General features: G+C 39.3%; 3 protein-coding genes across 5 annotated transcripts in view; 2 read left to right on the top strand and 1 right to left on the bottom strand.

The window, feature by feature from the left end:
* LOC134812863 (uncharacterized) overlaps nucleotides 1–18,233 on the top strand; it is a 40,118-nt gene extending 21,885 nt beyond the window's left edge. The window contains exons 3-14 of one of the 3 annotated variants that reach the window (XM_063820449.1): nucleotides 3,706–4,109; nucleotides 4,210–4,284; nucleotides 4,778–4,910; nucleotides 11,432–11,593; nucleotides 11,829–11,926; nucleotides 12,113–12,222; nucleotides 12,384–12,511; nucleotides 12,750–12,916; nucleotides 13,330–13,455; nucleotides 15,780–16,772; nucleotides 17,264–17,359; nucleotides 17,717–18,233. In XM_063820449.1, coding sequence (XP_063676519.1) covers nucleotides 4,026–4,109; nucleotides 4,210–4,284; nucleotides 4,778–4,910; nucleotides 11,432–11,593; nucleotides 11,829–11,926; nucleotides 12,113–12,222; nucleotides 12,384–12,511; nucleotides 12,750–12,916; nucleotides 13,330–13,455; nucleotides 15,780–16,745 — 2,049 coding nt within the window. In that variant the 5' untranslated portion in view covers nucleotides 3,706–4,025 and the 3' untranslated portion in view covers nucleotides 16,746–16,772; nucleotides 17,264–17,359; nucleotides 17,717–18,233. Of the gene's footprint in view, nucleotides 1–3,705; nucleotides 4,110–4,209; nucleotides 4,285–4,777; nucleotides 4,911–11,431; nucleotides 11,594–11,828; nucleotides 11,927–12,112; nucleotides 12,223–12,383; nucleotides 12,512–12,749; nucleotides 12,917–13,329; nucleotides 13,456–14,102; nucleotides 15,631–15,779; nucleotides 16,999–17,263; nucleotides 17,360–17,716 lie in introns of those variants that run through there. The other 2 variants (XM_063820448.1, XM_063820447.1) reach the window with 2 other exon arrangements.
* The window catches only part of LOC134812866 (uncharacterized), a 912,489-nt gene that overhangs the window by 844,460 nt on the left and 49,546 nt on the right, over nucleotides 1–18,483 (bottom strand). The gene's annotated exons all lie outside the window — the stretch shown is intronic.
* Nucleotides 9,334–11,206, top strand: LOC134812867 (carboxylesterase 1E-like). The gene has a single exon (XM_063820453.1). It carries the CDS (start codon nucleotides 9,403–9,405, stop codon nucleotides 11,122–11,124), a length of 1,722 nt encoding a protein of 573 aa, XP_063676523.1. The 5' UTR covers nucleotides 9,334–9,402; the 3' UTR covers nucleotides 11,125–11,206.

Raw genomic sequence — 18,483 nt, 5'->3', positions numbered from 1 at the left:
TTTCTAGCTCTGCCAAACTTTTAAAGCAAGACTACCGGAGAGAAAATTGTAAACATTTCTCCAGAACCGTGCTAGAGAAGACAAGGACAATATCAGTTGTTTTACCTGAGTATGGAAAATATGTTGCCGCTTTTGAAGTATGAACAGATTATAAAAAAATAAAGAGTTAGCTCGATTGAAATGAAAATGTGCGGAATAGTATTCAGATTTACTGATCGGTGCCTTTATCCTGCCTGCTTGATATTACTTTTTGTTCTAGTGTTGAACCGCCAGTTTGAACAAAATCATCCAACGTTTCACGATGGAAATTTAAAGCTATATGTGTGGTTAAAAAGATGTGTGGATGAATGCAGCATTCAAAGAAAAGTTTAAACAAAAGTTCCGTTGTTATTCGAGGTCAATGAGATAATAGAAGTATGCATATAATATCATCATGACGCTAATGTGGCAAGCACGCTTAAAATTACACATTTAAATCTTGTCATTGTCAATTTAGTTTTAAAGATTAAAGATATCTTTAAGTGTCTGCACGGAATTCAGCATTTATTCCGAATAATCCGAATAAAGGAAAGTATCCTGCAACTATAGCTATAATAAGAGTTAACAATGTACTAAAACCGAACTTACAAAGCCAATTTTAGTTTGATTGGTCGCTCTAGCATATAACGTGATGTTATTTATATACTATCACGTGATTATAATGTGACCGATCGTACGGGAGAAATCTGTTTGATCACCATTATTACGAATCATATGCTCGTTATAAATTGAATATAGAAAACCAATCAAGGAATTAGGAATATTTATTGGCCGCATTGTGGTTATCAAGCTGGAAACATTGACAAGTATCGTTGGCGAGCTATTGTTTGCGGATGAGTGGGAGATCACCTGACCAATTTATCGGATTTTGGTTGGTTAGCGAATGTTCTACAGTAAAAGTCCTCTGTTCTTTTTGGGAGAAGTCTGCTCAACAATTTATTAATAAATCAAAATGTAAGGTGCCTGAAATTAGCAAACTAATTAGTTAGAGACTTAGACGTTAATGTAATAATTCCGATAATATACATTTAGTGTCTTGGCAGGTATACAAACAGCCGAAATTTGACTCGTTCAGTTTCGGTGATAACCTAACTGAACCCCAGCCGAAAACAGATCCGTCTGGTAGGCAGGATTACGATGACACATCTATTAACAAAATGTTCAATCGAACCCATCGCTGGAGACAAATGGGGACCACTTATACTAAAACACTAAAACAGCCACGGTAATTGAATTAGATACTCCTATGTTCAGGGTTCCGTTCAGGCCCTTCACACTTTGTTTCTGTCTGGTTCTAATATATCGTTACAATAATGATTTTGATATTATATCAAGTTCACGACATGTACAATTTGATGGCTGCCGAGTGTCGATTCAATGGCTTTCAATTAGAGTTAAAGTTGGAACCATAACGGCGATAAATAATATTTTAGACTGAGTTTATCAAGTATAAATACCTGCTGGTTAACTAGGTTCAGGGTTAAACCCAGGGTTAAATTAAAATTTACATACTTGCGTAAAATTAACCTGAGCCTCTTTTCATTATCCCAAATAAGGAGATATCAATTTGTTCTAGTAAAACTGTAGTGTGAAGACTGCAGTTCAGCCCTATATTCTTCTTTTACTAAATCCCAGTACCTCCGCCACTGTAAATCAGTTAATTTCATGCATGCACAGTCTAGCTGCACAGTAAGGCAATTAGGGATAGTTAGTTATGTGAGCCCAGACTTCAGTTGGTCTTTCTTTCCTTTGTTCCGTACCACTTCGTCGTATCGAGGCCTCACAATAGCCTTTGATGACCTTTAAAAAATAAAAATATAATAACAGGTCACTTTTAAAGGGTGTAAGTGTGTACATCTTGAGAACGTCACAGTGTCTAACTCATTGATATGACGTCACACGTCACAGTGTCCAGCTTATTGATATGACGTCACACGTCACAGTGTCCAGCTTATTGATATGACGTCACACGGCACTGTGTCCAGCTTATTGATATGACGTCATACGTCAAAGTGTCCAGCTTATTGACATGACGTCACACGTCACAGTGTCCAGCTTATTGACCCGCACTGGCGCACTGCGCTTCAATACCTTGTCATTTTATGAGTAATGCAGACTTAGTCTACCCCTCTTTAAGTGGTATACAAATCTATAAGGGTTAGCTGGATATTACATAAGGGGTAGCTGGATATTACATAAGGGGTAGCTGGATATTACATAAGGGGTAGCTGGATATTACATAATTATAAGGGGTAGCTGGATATTACATAAGGGGTAGCTGGATATTACATAAGGGGTAGCTGGATATTACATAAGGGGTAGCTGGATATTACATAAGGGGTAGCTGGATATTACATAAGGGGTAGCTGGATATTACATAAGGGGTAGCTGGATATTACATAAGGGGTAGCTGGATATTACATAAGGGGTAGCTGGATATTACATAAGGGGTAGCTGGATATTACATAAGGGGTAGCTGGATATTACATAAGGGGTAGCTGGATATTACATAAGGGGTAGCTGGATATTACATAAGGGGTAGCTGGATATTACATAAGGGGTAGCTGGATATTACATAAGGGGTAGCTGGATATTACATAAGGGGTAGCTGGATATTACATAAGGGGTAGCTGGATATTACATAAGGGGTAGCTGGATATTACATAAGGGGTAGCTGGATATTACATAAGGGGTAGCTGGATATTACATAAGGGGTAGCTGGATATTACATAAGGGGTAGCTGGATATTACATAAGGGGTAGCTGGATATTACATAAGGGGTAGCTGGATATTACATAAGGGGTAGCTGGATATTACATAAGGGGTAGCTGGATATTACATAAGGGGTAGCTGGATATTACATAAGGGGTAGCTGGATATTACATAAGGGGTAGCTGGATATTACATAAGGGGTAGCTGGATATTACATAAGGGGTAGCTGGATATTACATAAGGGGTAGCTTGATATTACATAAGGGGTAGCTGGATATTACATAAAGGGTAGCTGGATATTACATAAGGGGTAGCTGGATATTTCATAAGGGGTATACATATTACATATCTTGGTTCATTCATTATAAAATACCGAAAACAAAAACTTTGATAGGTAAACTAAAACATCGTAGACCAATATAACTTGATCCGGCAGCGTCTGCGTCGTGCCTAAAATTGCGGGCGATTTGATTTTATCTATTTATATGTTTATTTCTTTACGGGTATAGCTCCCAGCTTGAACTACTCGTAAATACTATTACAATGCAGTTTAAAGACTGTTTACTATTAGTACTTTTCCCGTTCCATTTATATTAGCTGTTTAACAGCTCACTTGTCCAAAAGTACTTTTTGATAATAGTTCTTAGAATCTGCCTATTTTTAGCTTTATAATCTAATCTCGCTACCCGCTAGCTTATCTTTTGCTGCTTGTCTTGCTTGTATTATTGGGGCAGGATGTCATACTATTTTATACCACGCACGTCGCACAGCTTTTATAAGAGCCCACCTTGCTAACTCTCCAACTATCAAGCGATCATAGTTTTTACGCTCATAGCGATCATAGTTTTTTTACGCTCAGAAACTTGTAACGGGTTTTATTTCTTGGAATCGTATATTTATGTATTATGATTTGTGATATATAAACCGTCTAATAATCCTGTTTTCATTTTCTAGGACGACTAGAAGATGTAAGAGGAGATTGGACGCTGTATCTCCCTGTTAAAGATATACGATCAAGTTAAAGTCAACTCCAGATTCATAGTCTACCCAGCTTAAAGAAATTAAGGGCTGCTGCTTTATCGCAACAATCTCCTGTTTATAGCTCATCTTCCCAGTGTTGGACTCCTCAGTTCTCCACTGCTTCATATCCAATCTGAAAGCACGACATTTTCACATCAGCCTCCATCTGACCCCCTCTCTGACCCCCTCTCTGACCCCCTCTCTGACCCCCTCTCTGACTCGCCCATATCGCTCTGTTAGGAGTGGGAGGTGATATGCGACTGAGGAGAGAGGGATGGCTGCTGCCGCTAGTGTACGCTAACCTTGTCCTGGTCTATATTCCCATCATGTTCTGCCAGGTGTGTGGAACTTACTGTTAGTTTTAAATCGCACAGTCATTTGTTTGAATGTTTGATAAATGACAATTTCATAATATTTTATGAATAACTTAATATTCAGATAGTGATAGCCTGTCAAGGTACTTCTAACGGTCTGTCTATTTTACAAGTTGCAACTCTCTTCTGCAATGCTCCCGTGAGTATTATATACTTCTTTTACTGCTTTTGAAAAAATAAAATTCACCACTCAAGTTGTGCTATAATGTTCTGAGTTACAAAGAGAGTAACCGTATTAATTTAGTTTGATGTAACTAAATCATTTGATGTAAATCACAAATCCCATGTATATTGTGTAATGTTTGACAAAACTCCTAAATGTATGGTAGTAAAGATTTAACACCTACCATCCTCACTCTACCCTCCTACAGGTGTTACTAACACCTACCATCCTCACTCTACCCTCCTATTACAGGTGTTACTAACACCTACCATCCTCACTCTACCCTCCTACAGGTGTTACTAACACCTACCATCCTCACTCTACCCTCCTATTACAGGTGTTACTAACACCTACCATCCTCACTCTACCCTCCTATTACAGGTGTTACTAACACCTACCATCCTCACTCTACCTTCCTATTACAGGTGTTACTAACACCTACCATCCTCACTCTACCCTCCTATAACAGGTGTTACTGTCCTTCCTGGGTGCGTACTGTAAACACCGAGCAGAGAGACACAACACAGGGAGACTGCTGTGTTTGAGCACTTCAGCTCTTGCTGTCTTATCAGTTGTCTTATCTCTCATTCCCTTCAACGGAAGTAAGTTTACTGTCACTTTTATACTATCTGCCAATCAGATCATTTTTATAGTAAGAGTTTGGTAATCTTACTTCTATTTAGATGATTTAGGAAGTAAGTTTACTGCGCAGACACTTATATACTATCTAGTATCTGCCAATCAGATCATTTTTAAAGTAAGATTTTGGTAATCTTACTTCTATTTAAATGGTTTAGGAAGTAAGACTATCATAATATGACTGTCAGTCCAATGCCAGTGCCACTCACCTTATTAATCTACTAGTGTACTGTGTACTGTATAACCCGTGCCTACGGCCGGGACTTCACTATCGCAGTTGAAATGCAAAAGTATAAACCCGCCTATTATATTCGAAAACACGCATTATATTATCGTACTGGAATTATGAACTCTCTCTACTATACCGAAAAAAAACCAGTCCCGTAACTAACTGGGATTATTAGTATTGATACATTCTTCGTGGGAGGGTATGCTGTGATATTGCTGTAAGGAACCAACTGATATTATGTTCACTCCACCTCTATAGTTTTGTGGTTATTAAACGAGCTGTGGTCTCATCTTGAGCACAAGTGAAATGTGCTTACATTTGGCAGTTGTCTTGGGGTAAGGCCTGCTTCTTGTTGGCACTTGGTGCATAAATAATGAATACTTTTTAACAGTATGATTACATTTAAGTAGTATGAGTATAACTGCATGATAATATGAGCATATTACCCTACATGTCGCGTCGGAGGGACAGGGTTGTAGAGACTCTGTATTGGCACGAGACCATTTGGGTGGATCGCAATAATATTGATCGTCATTTCATCAGATATAATTTGATTAAAAGTCGTATGTATCGACTTTGTTCGACCGATATCTCGTCTTTGTGATAATAGCTTTCTACTTTCTAGATATCGACTGTCGGAAGAAGCAATATTTCTTTGTGGCTAATAATTGTTATGTTTTGGATTGCTATTTAGGCAAACATCCATGATCCTACCTTATCAGTAATCAATCAGACGGAAATCCTGTAAAGAATGATAATTGATGACGGTGTTCATTCTTTTCCTTTGACATTTTATCTCATTTTTTCCTCGTCAAAATTACTATAACATTTTTTTTTTTCCTTTGACATTTTATCTCATTTTTTCCTCGTCAAAATTACTATAAAAAATGCATAATGTCTTCATGCGAAGTATTTTGTAATACTGAGTGGAGTTGGGTTATAAACATATAATTATAAGAGATACGATGATTTAACTTGTAGAAGCTTTCAATAAACATGTGTTAATCGTCGTCAGCTGAATGTGATGGGGTACGGGTGGACAATGCTTATATGTGATTGAGTGGTGTCAGGGATGGAGGGTGGGGGAGGTGTGGGTGGGAAAGTGAAAATTACAGTACAATGTCAATAAAAATTTAGTCTTCTGTTGAGGTTGAGAAGGAAATGCCAGATGGTCTGGACTTTAAGGATTTGGCAATTTTAGGAAGAATGGGGTCCCAGAGGGAACTACATTTGGGTGCGCGGTCTGTTCTGTTCATGGCTGGTTGTCGTATTTGTATATTTTGTAATATTTTTAATCGAACAGTAGACCCAACATAAACCTTAAACTCGTTGTGCTATTTCGGATATAAATACCACAAACTCTGCGCTATTATCGAGGGCGGGACCTGTGAAAGCAGCCGACTATATCATTATTAGGTTCTTTCACTGAGATACAGCTACGTTAGAGCAACAATCACGTGAGAGCTGATCATATCATAGTGTCTGCACATGGGCTTAGACTTTATACCATTTAATAGAAACCATAACGTTCAGACTGTATGTGATGAATTGGATGTTTTCTATGCAACTATTTGTGATTATCGTAATAATATGAAGGTGTAATTATGGCTATAGTTAGATTATAATAAGCGATAACGTTTTCTATGATGAACCCAACAGGTGTTAAGTGGTAGGAATAATGAAATGTTTTCTTATTCCCGCCATTACCGCACAGAATTGCACCTTTTTACCTGCCACTCCCACTATTCCTGCAATTCTAAGATCTAATTATAGCCCAACCCGCATCCAATGTTCGTTAAACTCCGCAATTTTACGGTCAATGGTTCCAAAGTGTCGCGGATTATAATAGACTTGTACCTGCTGTCTCCTTTATAGACTTCTATCATTCAAATTCCCATGACACATCAAGTGGTTGGTGTTGGTCATCTCCGACACGTGTGACTTCAAATATATCCAGAAGTTTCCCTTCTTCAGTAGTGGATTTCATATTAGTTTTTTGAATTATTTTCTATAACAATTACTAGAAAGTGTCATCACACACCTTTATTATATTTTACAGAGGAAGGTTACCTCGACCGTCACTATATCGTAAGTTAAGAAGTTAGAAAGTTTAGCGTGAATATAATGTAATGAAAATTGATACTTGAAGCTAACTAAGTAACTACCCATTGCAGTATTTGACTAAATATGCCAGCAGAACCGTCGCGTAAGACATTTAAAAAGCAATATATAAAGCAGTATAATCACAATTTGCTTGTGGCTTGTCACCGGGTGCAACCACTTTGCTGCTACTGCAGGCGTTCACGTGCGTATGAGATCGCATATTATGTGCACTGTAACTCTGTTCACTGGGTCACAACTGTGCAAATTTGTGATGGATTGATAGTCGATATTGTGTAAATATCAATATGTTTATGCCAAATAGACATCTTGAATGCCGAACCGTTTTAAAAGTTGTGTTGCGCAAGACAGCCATGTGCAATTATCGTACTTTATATTTATAAGAGAGGGGCCATTACCTGACCTACTCAAAAAAAGCAACCAGATATGTATAGGCTATTTTATAGGTTGATTTGTTTTAGACCACAGTTCCTGTTTAAGCTGTTTTCAGACTTCCGAAGCTCAGACATAGTTAGGTTATTGGCTGAGGCACGGTCTTCTGTTTGACATGATTTCTAGAACAATCGGCAATCTGCCTTCATTTAATCAAAGAACTTGCAATATCTCGCGTATAATTCACGGCACAGTTCACATGAAAACTTAGTATCATCATATTATTATGTCGGCTTGAAACTCATGTGAACTATGATTATTTATAGTCACAAATCTAAAAATTGCCCGTTTATTTCTCCTCTCAGACGACATCTGGGCAGCTCGTTTTGTTTCATAGTACGGCAATGCTAGCTTCCTTTATCTTAGGTATAATACATAATCTATACAATCTGTCGCCAGCTCCATATTAATTGAGCTTTTTGTGTGTCATTAGTTTTCATAGAGCGTACAAAGCCATCATTGGATAACAGCAACAAGCGAAGGACTCTCCCGTGTTTCTTATATTTACCACGGTTTAAGTTTCCGTCCTAACATTTATGGGTCACCCTTTTCATTAATCAAATATCTTTGAGTACAGCACATCACCTCGGAGCGGTACTTTTCAGCGTTGTTGCTTGATTTGTTTGTTGGTACCGTGAAAGTGAGCTTACCCCAGTAATCAGTGTCGCTTGGATAAAGTTGTTAATATGACTTAGGACATTCATATTGGTGAAGTGTTACTGTTATTTTCATGGGCTGTTTTCTTGCTATGAAAAAATGACGTGTAAACAATTTAACTTTAACACCTCAAAAGTGTTAAAGTTTAATTGTTCGACGTAAAATTTTGAAACAGTAAAACTGAGAAACATGTAACGTCGATTCCCGGTATTCCCGGTATTCTTCGTCCGATCTGAGTTTGACTTTTAAATTTACTATTAAATTCATTTAACTTGATTTAATGCAATAAATTACAACTGAAATTGGGATTGCCACAGCTGGATAACTTTGATTTCTTCTGAGTATGACGTTACTAGTGGTAATACCATCTCTGATCTCAACCTCAGACCTACTTTAATATGATTCCTTTGTCCGAATTCCAGTCACGGTCCGTGATTTCTCATCTCTTAAAGTTCCATTTCGCAATTGACACTAATTTCTGTGAAGGTGGTCTTGGATCAGAAATGAAAGGGCAGAAAAGTTTACAGTTGAAGTTACCGACTGACGTTCATTGCCCCTCCCTGATTACTCTATTGACCTTATTAAAGACTACTCTAAATTAAAATTGTTCTGTAATTTCCACTGGTAGTCGGCAGATGGCCAGATGTAATCGTGAGGCTGATTTCGCTCTATTCATGGAGCCCTTTCAAGGTTGAAATCTACGATAATTTATCATTTGTTGATTACCATCAGTTGTATCTGATAATATAATTATCTCACCTTCTCTCGCTTAACCTTTACTTGCTCAGCTTAAAAAAAACTTTAGCAAATGTAAACAGCGTTACTGAATAATTTATAACAACTAATAATAATAATAATATTTAGGTTAATTAGGTAACGTTAGTACTGTGGTCACGTGTCCACCGGACGAGTTGTTAATTACAGAATCTCAGCAGATTTATGACACCTGTGAACACTTATGAGATATTATAAGCTCGACTCCTAACAGATTGACAGCTCACAAATCAGAACTCCTAATGATGAACTTGGTGGACCATATCACGATTTTAGTTCTGCTTGTTGCACCCTCTTTGTGTTCAGACGTAGTGACTGTTGGAACAAGTTGTGAGAGAGTGAACGGGAGTGTAGTTAAGATTGGGGGTAGGAAGATCTATGAGTTCCATCAGATGCCCTACGCTGAGCCTCCAGTTGGGGATCTGCGGTGGACCCACTCCAAACCAATCTCCAGGGAGCACTGTGTACCAGGGCGTGTATATGATGCCACCAAGGAAACGAGAACTACTAATCCAATAAAGTGTGTTAATGCCTATGACGATGACTACCCCGAGCAAGTTGTCGGAGTAGAGGATTGCCTGTATCTGACAGTCCGGTCACCCAGTCTGGAACCTAATGCTTCACTCCCTGTTCTGGTCTGGATACACGGGGGTTCTTTGAAGACAGGTTACTCTGATTATCCTGGTTATGCTCCTGACACAGAATTTACGGACGACCTTCGAGTTGTAACCGTGAATATAAACTATAGGTTAGAGGTCTTCGGCTTCTTCTCATCGCCAGACATATGGGATGATCCTGAGAATCCTGGAAATTTTGGTAATTTCGGGATTGGTGATGCCATAACTGCACTGCAATGGGTTCAAGAAAACATAGTCAACTTCGGTGGGGACCTCAACTCAGTAACCATTCTAGGAGAAAGTTCAGGCGGAACAGTAGTTTTAGGCTTACTTGGATCTGAGAAAGCGGATGGCCTCTTCCATAAAGCTATATCTCTGTCTGCTCCTCCCCTTTGGAAAGCCAACCCACAGTCGGCATATGAGAAAAGAGAAGATTTTGCTAAAAAAGTTGGCTGCACACAAGGATCTGCAGGGGGAAGACGTCGTTGCCTGAAGAGTAAACCAGTCCTTGACCTGATAAGAAATAGAGATCTCAATAGAGGGTGGGGCTTCTATGATTTCCCTTATGCTGACGGAGAGAAAGGAGAGAGCATGGACTACAATGTTTTGGACAATGTCATTGTGCAATCCGTACCCTTTAAATTAGCCTATATGCGTAGAAAACAGAATGTAAAGGTTATTATAGGAAACACAGCACAGGAGACAGGAGCTAACGCTATTGACTACGACACCAACAAAGTTGCTTCATGGCAAGAAGCAAAAGATCTTCTCGGACAAAAAATAGATAAATTCCAATCAGAACGCCCGGACATTCGTTTGAACAAGTATAATCTTCTTCGCTCAATCATGATGGCTTATGATTACCGCCGAGTTTCTTCTGACTGGTGGCCTCAGATCTTCTTTGACACTTTGACCACGGACGTCCGGACAACTTGCCTGAACAATATGCTGGTAAAGACTATGAACTCGAACCGGAACATTGATGCGTACCGGCTCTACATAAAGAGCAGACCGAACGAAATCAAGTGCGGGACCCCTTGGAGCACCATTCACGGGTGGGACACTGAAGCCCTGTTTGGGTATGGCTATTATGGACCGTTCATGGAGAAGACCACCATATCAGACGTCCACCAGAAGCAATTTAAAGATAACATGAGGCAGCTTGTAGCCAGCTTCTGCTACGATCGTATATCTGACAGTTGGAACACTGAGACTGCGCTGATCATGGAAAATGATGGTTTTCCTAATTCTGTTAGGTTAAGTGACTGGCGGGATCCTTTTCCGCAGAGTAGCGAATGCAAGGTCTGGGAAGCTTCCAACCTGCTTAAGTTTGGATGGCAGAATTAAACTTTTGGATACCGAAATAAATTCCAATTTTAAAGATTATTTGACATGATTTATAGTTCTTGAATTTATTACTGATTGATTTATGTATATCGATATTTTAGAAACACGCGAAATTTATTTGTTTTGATTCGTAGTTCTAGGCATAACTTAAACGCTTTGGTTTCAATGGTTTCAACGGTTTTACCCGAATATTCAAATCGACTTGAAAGTTAAACTGACTAACTTGATCTATTTTAAAGTACTAGAAAATAAATCATCATAAAAACAAAGGTACCCCAATCTCCCTAACCCCACCCTACTCCTTCAGATCTCCTGGTGTATGTGGTGTGGAGTCTGCTCCTCACTCTCCTCTCCATATCCTGCTTCTTCTCCCAGCTGGCTAGCTTTGCTGTCATTTCACAAAACCACTTCTCCGCTCCTCCCAATATTATGATAATTGATATCTCTCAAGCGGCTTCCGCTACTTTAGGTAGGGTTTTACACATTTACACATTTACACATTTACACATTTACACATTTACACATTTACACATTTACACATTTACAGCTGAAATCATGGATCATGATGTATAGAGGTGATTTATATTCCAAATATATCGTCCATTTTGGACCTAAGTTCTCAGTAAAATATATGGATTAATGCCACATTTGTGAATCATAAAACTACCCATTATTTATTTTCACTACCCGTTATCTAACATCAGGAATGCTGATATGTTACTATTTTAGTAACTCGCTGGGTGGAAGAGGGCTCCTGCTTGTGGCTGCATCCTTGCTACTTTTTCCTCCTCTCATTCTCTGGGTACCACGCTTTTTAATATTAAGAAAGAGATCTTTAGAAAGATTTAGGAAGACTTAGGAAGATTTAGGAAGATTTAATCCATTCGTCATTTAGTTCGTAAATGCTTTAAAAAGTAGCAAAAAGGATGAGCATTTATCTTCTGTATTATTCACTGTAATTGCTTAACAAGTTCCTTTAAATCCACAGTTCTTATGTGTGAATGACTCGCCAATGCCGGCTTTATTTGTCAAAGACATCGAGAAAAGTTACTCACTATGTGACAGAGAAAGCATTAAGAACTATTTCAACGATGAGAGGTAACAGATTGTTGTCTTGGTAACAGATTGTCGTTAAATTTGCAGACATTAATCTGTTTCCATCACCAAAGAGGGAGTTTACTAAGTAAATGTGAGACACACTATAAAAGTATATCACTATCGTCTATTATAATGATGTTAATCCTCATTCCACCCTGTAGGTTAAAGAACGATCTGGTTAAAGATAACCCCTATCTGCTCATGGAAAATGAGAGCTTTGGTAAAAATCTAATTGATACAGACGCTCAGGTCATCATTCTAATGAATATCATCTACATTGTAACTGTGGGTGAGTCTAATCCTTCAATATGTAAATATTGTCTTATTAAAACTTATTAATGAGATGTGGATTTGCACGATCAAACAGCCCTGCTCAATTTTCTTAAGAATTCATCCTCTAAAATCAAACGAAACGCCATGTATCTCAGCGTTCTTTTCTCCTCTGAGATCTAATAAAACGTGTATCTCAGCGTTCTTTTCTCCTCTGAGATCTAATAAAACGTGTCTCATCAGACATCACACCCCAGCTATCAGCCAAGGTGTTCACTGTTTCTTCCTGGTAACTATCTCGGAGCGTTCTGCCGCCTTTACCCTGGACAGGTGCTGTTTTCTGTACACAGTGGGAGTCGTGCTCTCTACTGCAGTCTGCTGTATCTCCAGACCTTTTATTATTCACTGCAACATCTGCAACAAGGTAAGTTATTGTTTTTAAACTACTCCTTATCGATAAGAAGCGTACCATGCCTCGTTTTATAGTTAGGTTGTTCACGTCAATTTATCGGCGTTAAATTTGACACATTAAATTTGAACGGCTTTAAATTCGAGGGACTCTGATTATGGAGGAAATTTAAAATTTTGTTCACACAATTCTAAAAATAACACATTTCTGGTTTAACATAACGTTCAGACTTTTTAAACATGAACTAATAAATGTACTGTAATTTCGCGATTTAGCGCGGAGTTTGGGGAAAGGAAAGCCGCGGTACTTCGGGATTCGTGATATATTGGGGTTTTGTCTTTGATTGTTCACGAAATGTTTGTTAAGCCCTCATTTTAAAGGCCTTAACATGCATACCAGTATAACATTATCTCAGCCACTCTTATCAGGTGATGTCAATCCTGTACTTGGCATTATCTACCATCATATCACTCTTCCTGATGAGCGACCTTGATACTTACGTTGGGAAGTACATCCTCTCCTACTGCGCTATCATTATCAACTGCCAGTTACTGGTAAATATCTTAAGTGTTGAAGTTTAATAAGTATTTTAAATAGGGAGAAAAAAAGGTTTTTATCAGCAAAATGGGCCTAAACAAGATTATAGAAAATATCTAAAATTTATGACATGATGTAAATGTTGCCCAATGTTCAATATTTTGAGCACAAAATATCTGCAAACCTTACAAACGGTGCTTTTTGCAACAAATATTAGAGGAAATCAGGAATTACATATGGAACCATTAACTTACGAGAAATTTGGGAGATGGTTTTAATTATAAATGCATTTATCGCATAATTTTATTTTAATGTTTAATTTTTAAAAGGTCGGTCATCGTCGTTCATCGTGGTCATCATTCGTTTGATCTGATGCGCAATCATATTTAATATATTTATATATATTTACATATAATATATATATTTGTAAATATAAATATAATTATAATAGCTGCATATTCTGCCATAATCCATTATATCAAAAAATATAACACATGTTTAAAATTAAGGAGAAGTTAGGACGATATAATATCCATGTGCGAAACGTTCGAGCAAATTCAACACACAGCAGAAATATTTTACCTCAGTTATTGGATCATTATGAATCACGTGGTTGGGTGACGGACCAACAGCCGCAGACTAACTGCAGAGGGCGAGGGGGCTGCAGTACGGCCTCCTGCCGTGCTATTATATTTAATATGTTCCTCCTGCACAGTGCACAATCTACCTTACATTTGACTGACTGAATTGATTGTTTGACAGTTGTAAACTCGGTTAATTTTCCTGCTGCCAGTATTCTCGTTAACATGACTATCCGAGTGATAGCTTTACTTTTATCCCTCTCTGTCTCTGCTCTCTCTGACGACTACGGTGATGACCAAGAACAAGCCTGCTCCTTCGCAGGAATGAAATATCTCTGTGAGAACTACGAGATCTGCTCCAAGTTCGGATTGATAGATGAAGACGCAAAAAACGCCCTTTGTGGTGCATATATTGATGAGCTTAACTTTAGTTCTACTGCAGAGCTGGGTTCCACTCCTCCTTGGACCTACGGTCCTGTCTCCACACCTGCAAGCAGAGTTGTTGAAACTGAGCGACCTACACTGGACGAAGTGTTAACTACAACTGACAGATTCACCACTGGTAACTTGGTAACCAGCCGTGAAGACTCCAGTTCGCCGACTACTACTGATGATGCCTTCACTACCCAGCTTCGCACTACAGGAACAGAAGCTGGCCCCACTATTGACCCTGAAATGCTGAAAATACCCCCGGTCATCTCCTCTCCACCCGTTAACATAACTGTTGGTCCTGGTGAAACTGGTCGTTTTGACTGTGAAGCCAAGTCCGCCATGACTCCCCAAGTTATCCTTACTAGGAAAGATCAGCTCTCTCGACCAAACCTGGAATTCTTCAATGCATACAGCGGTGGACAAGTCAGTCAGACGACCGTCAACTCCATGAAAATCGACAACGTGGGCGAGCCTAATGAAGGTTGGTACACTTGTCTAGCCTGCAACAGATACGGGTGTGATGAACAGGATGCCTACCTGACAGTACTGGATCTGTGTGAGGGAGTGACCTGCCCTGGAGATATGATGTGTGTCGGGACCTACGCTGCTGGACACGGACATACCTGTGCGTGTCCTGATTACTGTGATAGTGCGGACATGTTCGTCAGTGACTTTGTCTGCTCTAACTATTGTGAGGAACAATTCAACGAGTGCTTGATGAAAGTAGATGCCTGCAGGAACGGAAAGTTCGGAATAGAAGTTTTGAACAAAGGGAGATGTGGCCAGATCGAACACCCAGAGATCCTGGAAGAGGAATTCACTTTCGGAGTTTTCGAACTAGAAGATGGTGATGAATTGGTTCTCGAGTGTAATGCAATAGGATTCCCAGAGCCTCAAATTGTCTGGTACCGAGACGAGGAGATTGTTGGACATGGTAACTACTTGATAAAGTCCGTATCTGTTGCTGATGGTGGACAGTATACTTGCGAGGCTGTGAACTGCATGACCACTAAAGTCAGTAAAATTTTAGCTGCTGTCGAAGTCAAAGGACCCACTCCTCCTCCGCCTGCTAATGTGACCACTCATCCTCCGCCTGCTAATGTGACCACTGGTGCACCAGTCATCCCATTCACTGAACCATCTTCCTCCTCTGTGGATGCTCCCAGATCAACTTGTGCGGTAAGCTTGTAGCTTATAACTGGAATTATCCTCTTTTAGCAGGCTAACCTTTATCATGCGATTCGCATGATATTACACATTTGACTAATTTTTAATGAAAGCTAATTTAGCTTCTCAAACTTTTAATGTGACGTATCTCAATTTCGCAGGTATACGGAGATCCCCACTTTCTAACGTACGACAAGAACGCCTATTCGTACATGGGACTGTGTGATAATGTCCTAGCTATGGACTGTGATTCTGCAAGGTGGTTCGTGTACGGAAGAATGAGGCCCTGTGGAAGGACCGGGGGTTCATGTTTGGAGTCTGTCACCGTTTTCGTAGATGAAGATATTATCGAGCTTCAGAGAGGATGGCTGGTGAATAGAAGCGGAAAGAAGATTGTCCCCAAGAACCGTAAAAATAAAAAGATCCGTGTAAAAGGAAAGAACCGAGACTTTATCCTCCTGTTTGACGGAGCAATGCTCACTCTCAAAGCTGTCCTCAACACCAGAAAGACTGGACCAGGAACCTTCGAACATGACAAGATCGTTGTCCGTTGGGATGGCTTCGTCTCTGCTCAGATCCAGACCCCCATGAACACCAAAACTTGTGGAATGTGTGGCAACAACGACGGCCAACCTGAGAATGATATAAAGATCACCCGATTTGGCAAGTCAACCGAAAGCATAGACGTGTTCGGAAACAGCTGGCAGGTCAATCCTACGGGATGTCCCAAGCACCAGAAGACAAGAACGTCTAAGGAGGTGTGCGGAGAGAGGTACCAAGAAGTAAAGACGGAGTGTGAGCGAGTGTTCAGCATCTCCAAGTTCCAGGGTTGTATCACAGCTGGGCACGACACTGCCAGTTGGATAGACAGCTGTGTCTACGACGAGTGCGAGGGACTTCTGCAGAATGAGGAGCTGCCTCCTAAATGTGCGGTGGCTCAAGCTTACGCTACACAGTGCGGTAACCCGTTCTGGGAGAAGGGAGACCCTGTCCCGAAGAACAGCAACGATCTCACCAACTGGGAGATGGAAGCTGGATGTCCTGATGAGGCAGAAAGGTTGCAACCCATCCTGGATGCTGGATGTCCTCAACCTACCCTAGAGGAGGAGCTCGCTGAAAACTTCTAGATCAATGGAGCATTTAGATTTATGATGGTACGAACTTTATTTTATATTGAACATTTTTATTGAATCTTGACAGTTAATTGTTGACGATATTTGAAGTGAAATTTCTCACCTTTTGTGATTATAATTTATTTTTTAATTCGTTTTATACTAAAAATTTAGCATCATTATCATATTTGGGGATTTTTTTTCTAAATATGACTATGAGTTACACGAAGAGGTATTCATGTTTTTTTATAATTTTTTACAAATTGGTTATTAAACCGTTAAAATTTGCTCTCCTTATAAAACCTCGAGTCTAAAAAGTCGACACCTTCATTCGGTCATTGATAAATTTGCTCAATCATAACAAACAATTTGAAGAATTAAATGGTTGAGAGGTTGTTAATTTCCGCGCAGGGGTATATCCAGCTAAGAAAGGAGGGAGCCGTAACTGTTTTTTAACGATTGTCAAAAGAGGACTTGTGTACATGTCTGTTGATGCCTTTTCAATCCGAATTATCAATTCCACTCTATTCTAGGAAGAGGTGATAGACTCAGTTGTGACAAGCTACTACGAAAGTATACATCTCCCCGCAATGAAGAGTTTCTCGGTTAGGGACTACGTCAATTCCAAGGTAGGATAGAAGTTCAGGCATATTTTCTGTATTTTCATTTTATTACAATTACTGTGATGTAATGAAAATTTGAATAGTTGCTTTATGGCTACTATGAAACAGGATCTGTGCCGTAAATTAGATAGAAAGGTGACCAGCGTGGTCTTAAATCCAAACTATCGATATCATTTACTTGATGTATAAAGACACGAAATGATATCAAAGAAAATTTACGAGATTTACAATTGCTTAATTGGATTTACAATACTCGAATACTTGTCCTCTAGAGTCTCAAGTCTGGGTGGTAACCATGGTAATCATTCCCAATTCTTAAATCCCAGTTTGCCGCACATATTTCACATTGTTAACTCCCCCCAGGTTGGTTTCCTTCACGGAGTTGGCTCTCTAGCTGGACCCATAGTATTTGGAGTTATAGCTGCAGATATGGAAGTGGAGTCCATGCTCTTCACTGTAGCTGCAATATTCACCACCCTTACTGTGGTCACCACCCCACTCTCCCTGCTATTCGTTGCTGCTGACCTTAGGTGACAGAGTTACTAATTCTGGCAGAATGCCAAGTAGTAGAGTGAACAATGCCATACTGCCAAGGTTAAGTGTGAACCCTGGCAAGTGCTAGAATGAAATGTAAGCATGTTTTGGAGGGAATGTAGACTCAGACTGACTGTTTTAGATAATGATAGGTTTTAATTAATGCAATTAAAAGAATCGCAGCTAAAGATAGGGTTAAACGGAAGAGATTATATGATGTTAAGTATTTTTCCATGAAGTGACCAGATTTTGACGATGCTTTATTATCTGTTTGCAGTTTGATGTATTCAATTTCAAAAGTAAAATTACATTATTTGATTTCAATCATTGAGTTTAACTTTTAAAGTATCAGTGCTTTTCAATATCTTAATACGAGTTATATTAATTATAGGGCGACATATAAAACTAAATCCTCTTAAAGTGCCCTACTTAATCTACGTTAACTGTACTTGTAGTAGCAGTAGCACTAAAGACCGCTCGCGCTATCTAGTCTTACACTTACACATTACAGCTTTCGCATTTAGTCGGCCCTCATGACGGCCCTGGAGCTTTCAAATTAATTGTGATTAAAGTCAGAGTTGATTTAAAGATTGTGT

Source organism: Bolinopsis microptera, chromosome 3 (genome assembly GCF_026151205.1).
Source record: "Bolinopsis microptera isolate Bmic1 chromosome 3, MBARI_Bmic_1.0, whole genome shotgun sequence".
NCBI classification, from domain to species: domain Eukaryota; kingdom Metazoa; phylum Ctenophora; class Tentaculata; order Lobata; family Bolinopsidae; genus Bolinopsis; species Bolinopsis microptera.
This window is presented reverse-complemented; position numbering and strand designations above follow the sequence as displayed.

Bases quoted from the DNA above. Each gene is read 5' to 3' on its own strand.
- LOC134812867 (XM_063820453.1), top strand. From the start codon at position 9,403: ATGATGAACTTGGTGGACCATATCACGATTTTAGTTCTGCTTGTTGCA.